The 15,908-nt window shown below is 34.0% G+C and overlaps 1 protein-coding gene across 1 annotated transcript; it reads left to right on the forward strand.

Moving 5' to 3' along the window:
* Positions 1–13,103: 13,103 nt before the first annotated feature.
* Positions 13,104–14,517, forward strand: LOC105769621 (24-methylenesterol C-methyltransferase 2). The gene has a single exon (XM_012590377.2). The coding sequence runs from the start codon at positions 13,201–13,203 to the stop codon at positions 14,284–14,286; it is 1,086 nt and encodes a 361-aa protein (XP_012445831.1). The 5' UTR covers positions 13,104–13,200; the 3' UTR covers positions 14,287–14,517.
* Positions 14,518–15,908: the final 1,391 nt, after the last annotated feature.

Below are 15,908 nucleotides of genomic sequence, written 5' to 3' on the forward strand. Positions count from 1 at the left end.
ATACATGTACATATATACATATTCGAATCTAACAAATATATATACATATATATATATAATTCTATACTTATATTCAAACAAGAACTTATACTGTATACACATACATATTCAAATTTAACATATATATAAGTATAATTTCATACTTATAGTCAATATAAGTATTTATTCATAAGTATAAATGCTTATTCGATCCAACTTATACAAATATTTTATACACACACATATATATATATATCTATTCGACATCTTGTAAACATATATAACAAACAACATTAATTAAATTCAAATATTATTTACACATATACATACATATGTTCGAATATATCACATACCTATGTAATTCCATACCTAAATTCAATACAACAAAATTTACATGTATATACATGTTTATTCAAATATAATTTATACATATATATATATATATATATATATATTCATACCTAAATTTATTACAAGGACATTTATATGCATATTTGCATATTCATAGTTATTCGAACCTAACACATATATATGTACATAATTTCATACTTTCAATTCGATTTATATACTTTTAATTTTAACTCAATAAAAATACAATTCATATACATACATATATACTGATTTAAAAAAATTAAATAGCTAATAGACTTACCTCGGACAGTGTAAAATCGAAACCGGACGATTAGTCGACGACTTTAGCTTTTCCCCGATCTAACTCTGATTTCTTTGATTCTTGATCTAAATATATTCAAAATGAGCTAGTTTAAATATTATCACATTCAATTTAGTCCAAAAACACATAAATGGGCAAATTACCATTTTGTCTTTAATATTTACACTTTTTGCAATTTAGTCCTTATTGTATAAAACACAAAATACACAAAATTTGTCTACACTATACAAGGGCAGAATATCCCTAGTTCTCATACAAGCCCACATATTTCATTTATTTCACATTTTAGTCCCTCAAAAATTTAATTTCACAATTTAGCCCTAATTACTCAATTTCACCAAAAATTCAAAGACAAAACATGTTAATCTTTCACATATCTTTCATATTTCATCATCAACTATCACAAAGCTCAAGCATTCATCAATGGAATATCACAAAATCAACACCAAATTCAAAAATTAAAGCATGGGTCTTGTAGTACACAAAACAACGATCTCAAAAACGTAAAAATTCTTAAAAACCGAACAAAGACTAACCTTAAATTAAGCTCAACAATGGCCGAATGTTTCAAGCTTCCAAACCTTGTTTTTATTTTCTAAATTCAGTGAAGAAGATGATAACTAGCCTAATTTTATGTATTTTTAATTAAAATATAATGTAATATAAGGTGATTTACTTAACTAACCTTATTTACTAAATATAATATATATAAACATTAAGGTTAGTCTTGCCCATAACCATCCACTATCCATATAGTGGTTTAATTGCACTTTTAAACCTCCTAATTAAAAAGACATCAACAAATAAATACTTTTAAATTAAATCCCTAAGTTTTCATTTTACGTGATTAAGCCATTTTTATCAAATTGAGCATTCAAACGATCAAATTTTCATACGAAATTTTCACACACTATAATTCACATACTAAAAATACTGATAATAATTTTAAAATATTTTTCTGACTCGAATTTGTGGTCTCAAAACCACTTTGTCTAATTAGGGTCAAAATCGAGCTGTTACAATAATACTCCTACATTAGGTTGAAAAAATATTTTATTACTTTTATTGATGATTGTTCTAGATATTGGTATGTATATTTATTGCTTTCAAAAACTGAAACACTAGATAAATTTAAAGTTTATAAATCTAAAGTTGAACTTCAGTGTGAATAATTTATCTAGTACTTAAGATCAAATAGAGGTCAAGAATACTATAACCCAAGTTATTTTGAATTCAATGGGATTATCCATCAGATTTCAACCTCTTACACTCCACAATAAAATGGAGCAGTTGAAAGAAAAAAAAATAAAGCCTTAACTGAAATGGTAAATTCAATGTTACCGTTTTTAGGTCTTAGACAAGGATTTTAGGGGGAAGTTGTTCCAACGGCTTGTCACATATTGAATAGTGTTCTTAATAAGGAAACTAAAATAACCTCCTGTGACCAATGGAAGAAAAGGAAACCAAAGTTTAATTATTTGAAGATTTAGGGTTGTAGAGCTATTGTCAAAATTTTAACACCTAAATGTAAAAAGTTGGGTAAAAGAGAAGTTGAATGCATATTTATAGGATATGCACATAATAGCAAGGCATATAAATTCATAGTAATTGAACCAAATGATTCAATTTTAGTTGATACTGTTATTGAATCAAAAGATGCTATTTTGATGAAAATAGATTTAGTTCTATTTTAAGACAATTATAGTCACAACAATTGATTCATTCTTCAAATGAAAATAAGATTCCATTGGAACAAGTTGATAACAATAATCAATCTTTTCAAGAATTAAGAAGAAGTAAAAGATTAAAAAGACCAAAGATTTTGGGCCAAATTTTATTATGTTCATTGTAGAAGGTAAAGATAAAAGTTTAGGCAATAAGATGCCTTATTGTTATAATACAAAATTTGATCCTATTACGTTTGAAAAGGCAATGAAATCTTAAGACTCTGCTTTTTGGAAATAAACTATAAATAATGAGATGGATTCAATAATGGAAAATCTCTATATGGGCTTAAACAAGCACCAAAGCAATTGCACCGAAAGTTTGATAAAGTTGTTCTAGCTAATGGCTATGAAATAAATGAATTCAATAAGTGCATATATAGTAAATTTAAAAGGAAAATGTGTCATAATTTGCTTATATGTAGATGACATGTTCGTATTTGGCACTAATTTGAAACAAGTAGAAAACACAAAGAAATTCTTGTCAAGCAACTTAGCTATGAAGGATATCGGTGTAGTACATGCTATTCTTGAGATTAAAATAACCCGAGAGGAAAGCACTATAGCTTTATCACAATCACATTACATTGAAAATGTGCTTAAAAAGTTTGATCATTTCAATTGTATACCTACATCTACACCTATGGATCCTCAAAAAAAAAGTATTTAATATTGGTAGGAAAATTGGTTAATTGAAATATGCAAGTCTAATTGGTTGTCTTATGTACATAATGACTTGTACAATACTAAATATTGTATATGATGTTGGGAAAAATGAATCGATACTCAAGTAACTCAAGTACTTTGCACTAGCAAGCTTTGAATAGAGTATTTAGGTACTTAAAGAAAACTATTAACTATGGGTTGTGCTATAGAGGATAGGGCTGTAAATGAACCGAGCTTGAATGAAAAAACCTTTGTTCATTTTTATTTGTTTATTTTTAAGCTTGTTCATGTTCAGCTTTTGTTCGTTAAGAATTTCAAATTTTTGTTCATGTTCGTTTATTTAAAATTATGCGTGTTCATGTTCGTTTTTTTAATGTTCACGAACATGTTCATTTAACTTAATCGAACATGTTCATGAACATTAAACAAACATGTTCATGAACATATAATTGAACATGTTCACGAATAATGTTAATAAATAATAAACAAACAAACAATAAATACATGCGTACACACTTATACACGAACATGTTCATCGAATGCTCTGTTTATAGCTCTATATTTTTATAAGAAAATATTATCAATAAATAAACGAGTCATAAATAAGCTTATAAACGAGCTTGTTCGTGAACATAAACGAATTGAACACACCTCTGTTCGTGTTCGTTCGTTTATTAAACAAACATAAAAAAATTTGTTCATACTCATTGATTTAGCTTAATAAATGAACGTTATACGAATAGTTCATGAACAGTTCATTAAACGTTCTGTTCATTTACACCCTTAATAGAGGACATCCTTTAATTTTAGAAGGATATTCGGATGCTAGCTGGATTACAAGTTTAGAAGATCATGCTTCTACTAGTGGATAGATATTCATTCTTGGTGGAGATGTCATTTCTTGGGGTTCTAAGAAATAAACATGTATTAATAATTTCACTATGGCAGTTGAATTTATTGCATTAGTTGCTGCATCTAAATAAGCAAAATGGTTAATAAATTTGCTTTATGATGAACCTCTATAGCCTAAACCAATTTCACATATTTCTATCTGTTGTGATAGTGAGGATACTCTAGCATAGGCATGTAGCCAAGTATATAATGAAAAATCTAGACACATTGGATTAAGACATAGTTATGTCCAACAATTAGTCTCTGATAGAATGCTCATTATTAATTATGTGACGTCAAGTGAAAATTTGGCGAATCTTTTGACAAAAATTCTTGCTCCACCAAAAAATTGATTTTTTTATCACGGTTGCTGACGTGGCATGTTGGTGGCGCCAAACTCTTTGGCTCCACCAATTTTCACTGTAAATACTAAGTCATTTACTTGTTTAATCAAAAAAATGAGTCATTTATATAATTAATTAAATTTCTTAAGTTAATTTTATAAAAAAAAAAAAAAAAAAAAGCCCCACAATCCACATTCTGTTGTATTGCGTAACACGCAAGTTCTACTTGTCACAGAAATATCCCAACTTTCCAACCTCTTTGAGTGGTATAAAGCCTACGAAGAGACAAGGAATATCGAGGTATATATGTGATAAGTTGTGCCGATCAACTTTTGTCTGTTTTGTCCCTGTTTAGCCTGCCATTACCATATGCCTCCTGTACGGTATTTTCTAAGCCTAACGATGAAACAGTAGCCTAATGATCAACTGTTAGTGACTTTAACGTGGCATCAATATTTTAAGTGTTGTCCTTGACAGCTACTCCCACCATGTTATGGTGAAATTCATGGACATAGGGTAGACTTGTCAACTCCACATTTGAAGTCCATATCGCACCACCAAATCAGTCTATACTTAAACTTATCAGGTGTGAATAAAAAAAAAACAAACTCACTCTTCAACTATTGCCACGTTAACAGGTTGAATCTCCATCTTAAATTCAACAATATCAAGGTTGATAAATTATTGTAATACGTATCAAATAACACGCGGTTGTATACTATTGGGGTTTAAATCAAGATGGCAGAAGATGGACGTACAGATTGAACCCATTTATGATCTTCGTGGTGGCCAGCAACCTAATTCTGGGCCTAAGGTGTTGTAATTTGGCCAGTATGAAGTTGGGCCTGAATATCGATCTATGTTAGAAATTAAAAGGGCTAGCTAAAAATTTTAAAGGGTTGGCTTCGATCCATCCAAATGCAGGGAATCTTAGCTTATAATAATTAAAACGAATCAAATCCTGAGTATCATTGTTCTCCACCACATTATCCGCAGTATTTTAAATTTAGAGTTAAAATTAGATCAAATCCTTAAATTAGAAAAGAAAATTCTAAGCCCACAAGAAGAAAAGCTGACTTGTCTATCACTAACCCAATGAATATTGATATGGAGACTTGCTTTTTTACATATGTATTTCCTCTCTTTTTTTAACATCCTTTTCTTTTTATTATTACCATTTAAAACATGACAGGGAGTTAAAAGCAGGTGAATGTGTTTGGTCCTTCGCTATCTAAAAAGCAAAAAACAGAGATATTCACAGATCCAATGGCAGGAAAAAAAGCATCTACTGGGTGATGCTTTTCTCTTTCCTCCTTTAAAGAGAGAAAGTAGAAGTACAAAGTGTTTGCATTGCATGATTATTAAATGAAGCTTCCACGTGATTTCTTGACACGGCTGATCTATAACTACAACAACACCACACATCTTACCCTCTAGCTTTAGGTAGGGTTCCATCCTGCAGTGCTGCCATTTTGTATTTTGTGTTCTCCACCTAAAACCCGCTTTTGTCCCTTTTCTCTTTCTTTTTTTTACCTAAATGACACAATTCTCCCCACAACTTTTTTTCTTCTTTGCAATTAAATATATACTTAATTTGTTATTCTGGCCACTCACCCTATATATATTTGTCTTTTCTTGTGATTACAAATTGTCACTTAACAATATTGAAAAAAATGGTGACTTTTCGTTTCAAAACAGCGGAATGACATACTTGTTCAGGTGTGGCCGTCTGCCGGCCGCTCTTTTTATGACCAATTAAAAAATATGGGACGCGTGCTGGAAGAGCGAGAGCGCGTGACAGACATCAAAATTTTTTAAATTTATTTTAACGCATTTAGTCAAAGTTAAATAATTATTTAGTAAATATTCATCACACTATGTAAAATAAAATATAACTTACTTTATAATTTTAATTTTTTTTAATTTAGTTGGTATTAATAGGAAGATAAAATAGATTCATGTTTTAACATCTTATTTAAGAGTTAAGAAAGAGTTAATTAATAATTTAATAATTAGTTATTTATTTAGATTTTAAAATTAAGTTCACATATTCACTAACTTACATTATCCCTTAGCAAGGCGAAACATGATACATTAACTCCATGAGTTAATAATTAATTTGTTCCTAAAATTATAGCTAAAATATTATTTTAATAATAATTTAAGAATAAAATTAAAAACATAATCTTACTATATTATTAAGTAAAATTAAGAGAAATCCGACTGAAGTTGATAGGTTTCATGCAAGTTTCTCACAACTGCATTTACTTCAATTACCCATCTTTAAAACAAAAACAAATTAAATAAGAATAAGAATTGCAAAGAAAAAAAGAAGAGTCGATCTAAAATCTTGAAAGTGTTTGGAAGGGGAAAGTGGGATTGTTTACAATCTTACTCAATGCCTAAACAAACAAACTCAAATTTCCATCGAAACAAATTTGACAAAAAAGGGAAAGGGAGTGAAACAATAAACAGAACATTAATTACGAGACGAGGCGAAGGAGCTGCCCATGCTTATATGCGGTGTTTCACAAAACATTTCAGACGAAATTAAAAATCATGGTGAGAATCTATGTACTAATTTTGGGGTATTTGGTGAACAAGAAAACTTTGTACATAAAAAGGGATGATTAACGTCGGAGGAGAAATAATGAACTGTCTAGTAGAAAGACAATCAAACGACTGAAATTTAATAAAATTATATATATATATATATATATATATACATACACATTTAAACAATCTCGTTCTGATCATATCTGCTCTTTTGACACAATGTTTAAAACTAGACACGAGCCCTCCTTGACTTTTAAATAGGAGGACAATATGCTTCAGTGTGCTTGAACCCACGTCCTACTGCACTGGCAACAAGACCCATGCCAATCAAGCTAAGACTCGATCAGCACACATGAATATATTTAACCACATTTAGGGAGTTGTAGGTTTTTTAATGGGATAATATTTGATGCATTGTTAGTATATAAATCTCTTGCACGTCAATGGAAAATTATATACACCTCATCATTAAATGAAAAAAATGTTGTAGGCTTACAAATAAATACTAATAATTTTTTAAAACGCAATCCAATATTAATTATAACTATTATAAATATTAATAACTCTCACACATATAGAGAGAGTCTTAGAAAATAAAAATATATTTCTCCTTTTATTAGAAAATAGAAAACATTCAATAAAACGTGTTTGGTTGAAAATTTTAAAATTAGGATTAAATTTAGAATATTTGTAAATTTTGAGGGTTAATTTTTTAAAATTATAACTAAATCAATATAATATATAAAAGTTGAGGGCTAAATGTGTAATTATATCAAATTTTTAACCGTTACGTCAGCTTGCCGTTTATGATTTTAACGAGAGTGACCAAAATGACTGAACTATGTAATGTGAGTGCTTAAATTACAAGCTTTTATTTTGAGTGCCTATCTTTTATAGTTGGGTAAGTATTTATGTAGTTTACCCTTTAACAATTGAATCTTATGCTATCCCATCTAAACAGAATAATATTACTGTTAATAGGTTTTCAAATATTAAATGTTAGTTTGAATACAAATAAATATAATTTTTCTTAAAAAAATAAATATTTGAATACAAATAAATATCATTATTGAAAAAATATTATTATTTACCGTTTTTAATTTTTAAAAATAAAGAATAATAATATAAAATCCAAATAATATTTTTCAAATTTTGATCCGGATATATAGGCTGTTATTGGATGGAAAGTGAGAGATTGATGGTTATTTGGGTTCAACCACGTCAAATTTAAACACCAAGGAGGAGTAGATCAAATTTGTATACAAGTACTAGTGTCACGGGGCTAGACCTTTTGTCTCGCAATCCGCGCGGCCTTAGACGATCCGTTTGCTCCAAACTCGCATAAGTCAGCCTTTACGCCCAAAAGTGAGGATTCCTTAGAACTCCTCGAAGGCACCAATTTGTATAGCGGAAGCGATTGTGCCAAAAGAAGCTACAAGTGAATAACAGAAAGCCAAAGAAAGAATGCACACAAAGTGTTTGAGTAAATGCTCAAAGAATTCTATTACTCTTAAGAATTCAGCTTATAATGGATGAGTACAAATGAGGGGAGGCTCTCTATTTATAGTTGAGCTCCCCCAAAACCGACGGTCAAGATACATTTACATCGACGGACGAGATTCACTATATCCTTTGATTTTAGGGATTTACAAGATTTGCCATATCAAATCTAATCTAATCTTTATAAGATATAATTCTCTCTATCTTTTAAGATTAGTTACCAAAATTAGCCTAAGTTGCCATGTCTTTATCATCGGGCCAACCAGGCTTTAATCTGACAGGCTTCTTCAATAGTTCTCTGAATTGGGCCAGTTCTTGTGGGCTAAATGTTCCCCATCTAATCGATGGACCTCTATGAGGCGTTTCTTGTGCCACGGTCACGGGCTTTGCACTTTGGCCCGTGACATTCTCCCCCATTCATTCTAGCAACGCCCTTGTTGCAACTTCTGGATGACACTGACTTGATTCACCTTGGAACTTTCTTGTTGCCTCGACTTCTTCCCGACTTGTCTTGCAAACGGGTTGTCCCTTCCTTCGAAACCTATGCCTCGGCTTCCGTCGCCTATTATCTTGAATCGTTGCGCTTGTTGGTACATTCTGTTGGCAAGAAGTCTTCGTTTTAACTTACCCAAATTTTGACTTGTTTCCACTGGAATCCCCTAGATTCTCACATCTCGGCTTCGTCCCGCCCACAGTTCCTTGGCCTCCTTGCTTATGAACTTTGAAAAGGCCTCTACGACTTTGCCAAGCCAACAAGTCAGAATTCAAAACACTATCAGAGTGTTTGAAATGTACCTTACTCGTAGTATTTACTCGTCTCGACTTTCTTTGCATCGCTCATTTCCCCTTCAAGCTCGATGCACAACCCACCTTTCCCAAAGGTGTCGACTCTACAGTCGATCCCGCAGGCTTCATATCGGTCTCTTGCGCCACTAACACTTCTGAAGGGGCTTTCGTAGCATTCCATTTTGACGATTTAATGTTTCTCCCATAGAAACATCTTCGACTAGTTGGATTGACGATAACACCTTAGTCCCAACCTTCACATCCCGCTGTACCGGCACAACACTTTTTGTTGACGGACCGATGACAATATGGATTTGATCGGCCCATGGTTGCAAAGTTGCCTGAATCTTGACAATGAAGTTTAAGCCAAGCATAAAATCGTAATCATCTAATCGGATTACCTCGAATTCTTCCTTGCTCTTCCATTCGCCGATTTGTAGTTCCACATCACGAACTACTCCCACAGTTAGGGCTTTCTCAGAAGTTGCTACCTTGATCTTCTTATTTGATTTTCTAATCGCCAGACCAAGCTTCTCTACAGCCTTTTCCGACATGAACAAGTCTGATGCTCCCGTATCAATAAGAGCACTCCGCTTCTGACCCGCAATGTTGATGTCCACAAACATCAACCCATTTTTACCATTCCTCTTCCCAGGAATGAGCACCATCGAATTGACTTTCGATGTCTTTACCTCAGTAGGCTTCGCCTCTTCCTTCGGCTCATCCTTCTTTTTTATTGCCGAAATCATCACTTTATTCGAACATTTTCGCGCCATGTGTGGTCCTTGACAAATGAAGCATTTTATATTATTCCTCTTGTCCGTTGGGTTGTCTAATCCCCGCTTCGCATCTCATGGTTTCCCATTACCACTTGCACTATCGGTACTGTTGCCATCATCGCTATGTTCCTCTTCATCTTTTTCATGGTTTCTCTCACTATTGCCCTTTCCATTGGGCTTAGATGCCTCAAGCTTGTCTCCCGCTGGATCAAGCTCAATAAAGGACTCTGCTTCTGCCATGGCTACAGTAAGTTTGGTGATTCCTTGCCTTCACAACTCATGCTTTGCCCACGACTTTAACCCATCCTCGAACCAATAGAAAGTTTCTTTCTCGCTCAAGTCGGAGATTTGAAGCATCAACTCGCTAAATGCTCGAACATACTCCCGAACCGTGCCTTATTGCGTGAGACGACGTAACTTTGCTCGAGCCTCCTTCTCGACAAACTGAGGGTAAAACTGCTTCTTCAACTCTCTTTGAAACTCCTCCCAAGTCCCAATTGCGTTCCCACCACGTTTCTCATCCATGGACCTACGACGCCACCACAAGAGAGCTACATCAGTAAAATAGATTGAAGCAGTGTTTACCTTAATGGCATCATCCTCGATGCCCATCGCTCGGAAGTATTGCTCTATTTCCCACAAGAAGTTGTCCACATCCCTTGTGGATCGTGCACCCTTAAACTTATTCGGTTTGGGAACATCCATTGCTTGTTGCTTCGGCCTTGAAGATAACATATCATTACTCAAAGTGGCTTTGTAAATCATGAGCTCCCTTTTGAGCTCATCTATTTCTTTCTTCATGGCTAACGTCATATCCTCGAGATACTCATCCCTCTCTGCCAGCTTTCCCGCAGTGGACTCGAGTAATTCATTCATCTTTTCCCTATTGGCATCGAGAGAATCTAACACAAAATCTCTGAGTTGCTCCTCCATTGAGTCAAACCCATCTGTGCGTCCCTCGACCAATTCAAGCGTCTCTTTCACGTTCCCTACGGATTCCTCGAGATTGACCACTCGATTTTCGAAAGCTGTCAGCATTTCCCTTGAGCGACTGGCTTTTCTAGCCCTCATACGGGTCTCCATTGGCTCATTCTGACCGATGACTTCTTTCGACATCCCAACGGTGCCTTTGAACCAACTTGAATATCACTTGGTTCAAAACTTGGCTCGGATACCACTTGTCACGGGGTTAGACTTTTCGTCTCGCAATCCGTGCGGCCTTAGGTGATCCGTTTGCTCTAAACTCGCCTAAGTCAGCCTTTTACGCCCAAAAGTGAGGATTCCTTAGAACTCCTCCAAGGCACCAATTTGTATAGCGGAAGGATTGTGCCAAAAGAAGCTACAAGTGAACAACAGAAAGCCAAAGAAAGAATGCACACAAAGTGTTTGAGTAAATGCTCAAAGAATTCTATTACTCTTAAGAATTCAGCTTACAATGGATGAGTACAAATGAGGGGGAGGCTCTCTATTTATAGTTGAGCTCCCCAAAAATCGACGGTCAAGATACATTTACATCGACAGACGAGATTCACTATATCCCTTGATTTTAGGGATTTACAAGATTTGCCATATCAAATCTAATCTAATATTTACAATATATGATTATCTCTTTCTTCTAAGATTAGTTACCAAAATTAGCCTAAGTTGCCACGTCTTTATCATCGGGCCAACCAGGCTTCAATCTGACAGGCTTCTTCAATAGTTCTCTGAATCGGGCCAGTTCTTGTGGGCTAAATGTTCCCCATCTATGGGGCGTTTCTTGTGCCATGGTCACGGGCTTTGTACTTTGGCCCGTGACACTAGAATATGGAATGCAATACTAATAGTAAACCTGTGTATTGAGGAAGAAGCTCGATGTTCTTGTTTGTAGTCCATAAAATTTTAGGAGTACTCAATTGGTAGTGATTACAACATGTTTTCAGGTTTACAATATTCTAATGTCCCTAAATACAGTAACCTACCTCATCTGGTCAGTAAAACATTGCTAGTAACATTATAGAGGGTGTTCCATAATTACATTTCAAACTTACACATTAAAAGGTTCACTACTAATTTAATCCTTACCTATTCTTTTAAAAAATATTGAGCTAAAAAGGAAAAAAAATGCTAAATTTAAATCACAAATATAAAATAAAACAATCTATAAAGATACTATGAAATATAATTAGATGGTGTGATAATAATAAATTTTAAATTATGAAAATTTTCTCCTTTTTTTCAAAAACATTCCACGTTATTTAAAATATTATCCTTTTAAAAACACACACATTATTTTAAATAAAGTAAAAAATCATATTAAATTATTCTGATTCATTTTAAAGGAAAATAAAATCTTAAATATATCTTTATATTTTCTTTGATTTGAAATTCTTTGAGAAAAATGTAAAATATTTAAAATTAAAGTTTTCGATAAACTTTCTGCTTAAGAAAATTAACACAACATTGTTTTGGATTGAATCTTTAAGATTTATTTCTGAAATATTATAATTTCAGTGAGATTACAGTTTGAGACGTTATGATTTCGATGGGCCGCCTAAAACTAAAACGGATTAACAGAAATATTCAACCCTTGGAGAATCCTAAGATTTCTTATTTCAAATATTATGGTTTGAAATATTATTATTTCAGAGATACTAGGAAAATAGTTATCCCTTAATTATTTAATATGCTAATATTTATTCATATTGTAATTTCGTACTCCTCTTAATGGAAACGCCCATCCAACAAATATATTATGACTTTTTAGTCTTTTAACTTTACAATAAAAATCATTTTAACTCTTTACTTAATTTTTCGTTCTTTATTTTTGTCAAATCACTCAAAATAGATAAAAATAATAATATTTTTAATCTTGAATGAAATGTTAATATTTAATTGATTCTTTAAAATTTTAAAAATTAATTGTTTTAAAATTTAAAAATTAAATAACTGTTGATATAATAAAAAATTAAATGAAGGGTTAAACTAATTTTTTTTTTTTTTATAGTTGAGGATGCAAAAAGGTGATTATGCCTAAAGGGGAAAAAAACGCTTATTATAATAAAGAAGGGCAGAACAGTAAATCTAGGCGTACATAGGGTAAAACAGTAAATCTAGACGTATCATGTTTGTTTTGATAAAAACCTGTTCAACAATTGATCAACACGCGCATAGCGCGTCAACGATAGCTGTAAGTAGATTCTGTTTTTGATTTTTAGGGGACTCTAGAGAGCTGTAATTTATTAGTAGTTTACCCCCGCTTTTTCTCACTGTCACTCACTTGCTCTCTCTCTCTCTTTCTCTCTTTGTCCTCTCCCTTTCTCATGGATCCTTTTGGTCTCTTCTGTACTGGGGCTCTTCTTGCCTGCGGTCTTTACTGGTTCGTCTGCCTTTTAGGGCCGGCCGAGCAAAAGGGCAAGCGAGCCGTCGATCTCTCCGGCGGCTCCATCTCTGCCGAGAAAGTTCAGGACAACTATAGACAGTATTGGTCTTTCTTCCGCCAACCAAAGGAGATCGAAACCGCCGAAAAGGTTCCAGATTTCGTCGATACTTTTTACAACTTAGTCACCGATATTTACGAATGGGGTTGGGGTCAGTCCTTCCACTTTTCTCCTTCCATTCGAGGGAAATCTCACCGGGACGCCACGCGCCTCCACGAAGAGATGGCCGTTGATCTGATCGAAGTCAAGCCCGGAGATCGAGTCCTGGACGTCGGGTGCGGCGTCGGGGGGCCCATGCGTGCTATCGCGGCTCATTCGCGAGCCAATGTCGTGGGCATCACCATCAACGAGTACCAAGTGAACCGAGCCAGGCTTCACAACAAGAAAGCTGGGCTAGATTCGCTTTGTGAAGTGGTTTGCGGGAACTTTTTGGAGATGCCATTCAAAGACAACACCTTCGATGGTGCGTACTCGATAGAGGCGACGTGCCACGCGCCGAAACTGGAAGAAGTGTACGCGGAGGTGTTCCGGGTGCTGAAACCGGGATCTCTATACGTGTCGTACGAGTGGGTGACGACTGACAAGTACAGAGGTGATAACCCTGAACACGTGGAGGTTATTCAAGGTATCGAAAGAGGCGATGCTTTGCCCGGTCTCAGGAACTACAAGGACATAGCGGAGGTTGCAAAAAAGGTAGGCTTCGAGGTTGTTAAAGAGAAGGATCTAGCCAAGCCACCGGCCTTACCCTGGTGGACCAGGCTTAAGATGGGGAGAATCGCCTACTGGAGGAACCACATTCTCGTCACTGTTCTAGCTTCCATAGGGATAGCTCCTAAAGGAACCGTTGATGTTCACGAGATGCTGTTTAAGACCGCCGATTATTTGACCAGAGGTGGGGATTCTGGGATTTTTTCCCCCATGCACATGATTCTCCTCAGAAAACCCCAAGTCCCACCTACCCAATCTTAGTTATTTCTCTTTAAAAAAAAATCTTAGGCCTTGAGGTAATTTATTTGCTGCATTGTCTTCCAGTTCCAGTTCCATCTCTTTTTCTTCTTCTTTTTTCACTACAGCTTTCCTAAAAAACATTAATTTCCTAGGTTTCTCTTTTATTTATTTTTCTACTTTTCTTAGTCGAAATCATGTACTTTCCCCTTTTTTAATTCAAATTCCAGTTTGATCGTCGGCGATAAAGGAAAAGGAAGGAAATTTTTGTTCTTTTTTTTGAATGGATGGAATTTTTTTTTGTCGATTTCGAGTGGTTGTTTGTAACTTGGTTGAAACACAAGATCAACTTATCTAAGCTAAGCTCTCAAACAATGGATCCAAACCAAACACTTCTCCTCGGAGTTTTCGCCTTACTCGTCTCAATTTATTCAACCCCAATTTTGTATAGATTCGTTTGTAGGATAAAAAAAATAGTAAGGTTGTAGATCTAAGGTCCCGTTATTTTTAAACTGAAAAAGAATGAACTACAATTGTGATTCGTTATATATAGTGAAAAGGACATATAATAAGAAAAGACTCTGGGCAGTGTGAGATGTAAGGGCACATGTAAGGTTAGGAAGTTTTGCAAAGGCGCTTGGGCTTTAGATGGCGAGCGCTGGCAGGCAAGGCAAACGCCAAAGACCGAAAGGCTGTTCGGATCTCTGCACATCTGTTCGGTTTTCTGTCACATTTTATATAGGGCAACATGTTAGAGGTTATGTGGGCCACAATCATGTTGGATCTGTCAACATTTCCTCTCCTAATGCACTGATAATGATTATTTTATTAGTAGCTCTCTACCTAGGCCTGTTTGAAAGGGTTAAATCAAGTTTGATAAAGAAGTCCCCAGTGTTGGAGTTCGTAGTCAAGTCTTATATTCGATAATGACGGTTGACAAATGGGAGCTCACGGATTTGGCAAATGGAAAGGAGGAACCTATACAGTTTACTTTTCACATTGAGGATAATTAAATTGCTGTGAAATCAGCCATTAAGTGACGCAAATGCTTTCTACATGTGGAAAGTGAAATCTGCTATTCAAATGCCTACGTCTACCTTTGTCTCCGAAGGCCCGGTCCAATGTGATCAAGATATTGCTCTTTCTCATATCACTTAACTTCTATGCCCGATGTTATATCATTTTAATTTTCCTTTTTATGAAAAATAAAATCTATTGCCATCGGCCTTAAACCCAATGTGCCAACAATTTCATGCCATGAGTTTGGGTTGTCTTCACCCACTTTATAAGAAAAAACTAATTTCTATTATTAGTAAATGGTTAAATTTTGCTGTGAATTTAAATTTTTTTATTTTAATTTAGTTATTTCTAGATATTATATTTTTCAGCTTTTAAAATTTCAGTTCTCACCAAATAATAATTGTTAAATTGTATTATTTTTAAAATCTAACGCGATAAATATATCATCATATGTGTAATAATATGTTAACTTATTCTTTTCACATATTACTACTAAAACCCAATTAATGGATAATGTCTATTATTTGCATAAATGCTAAAATTTCAAAATTAAAAAAAAGTATAAAAACTTAAAATGATCAACCATATATATGCATAATGCAATACTAGTAATTGAATTTAACCAA

Source organism: Gossypium raimondii, chromosome 5 (assembly GCF_025698545.1).
Source record: "Gossypium raimondii isolate GPD5lz chromosome 5, ASM2569854v1, whole genome shotgun sequence".
NCBI lineage: Eukaryota > Viridiplantae > Streptophyta > Magnoliopsida > Malvales > Malvaceae > Gossypium > Gossypium raimondii.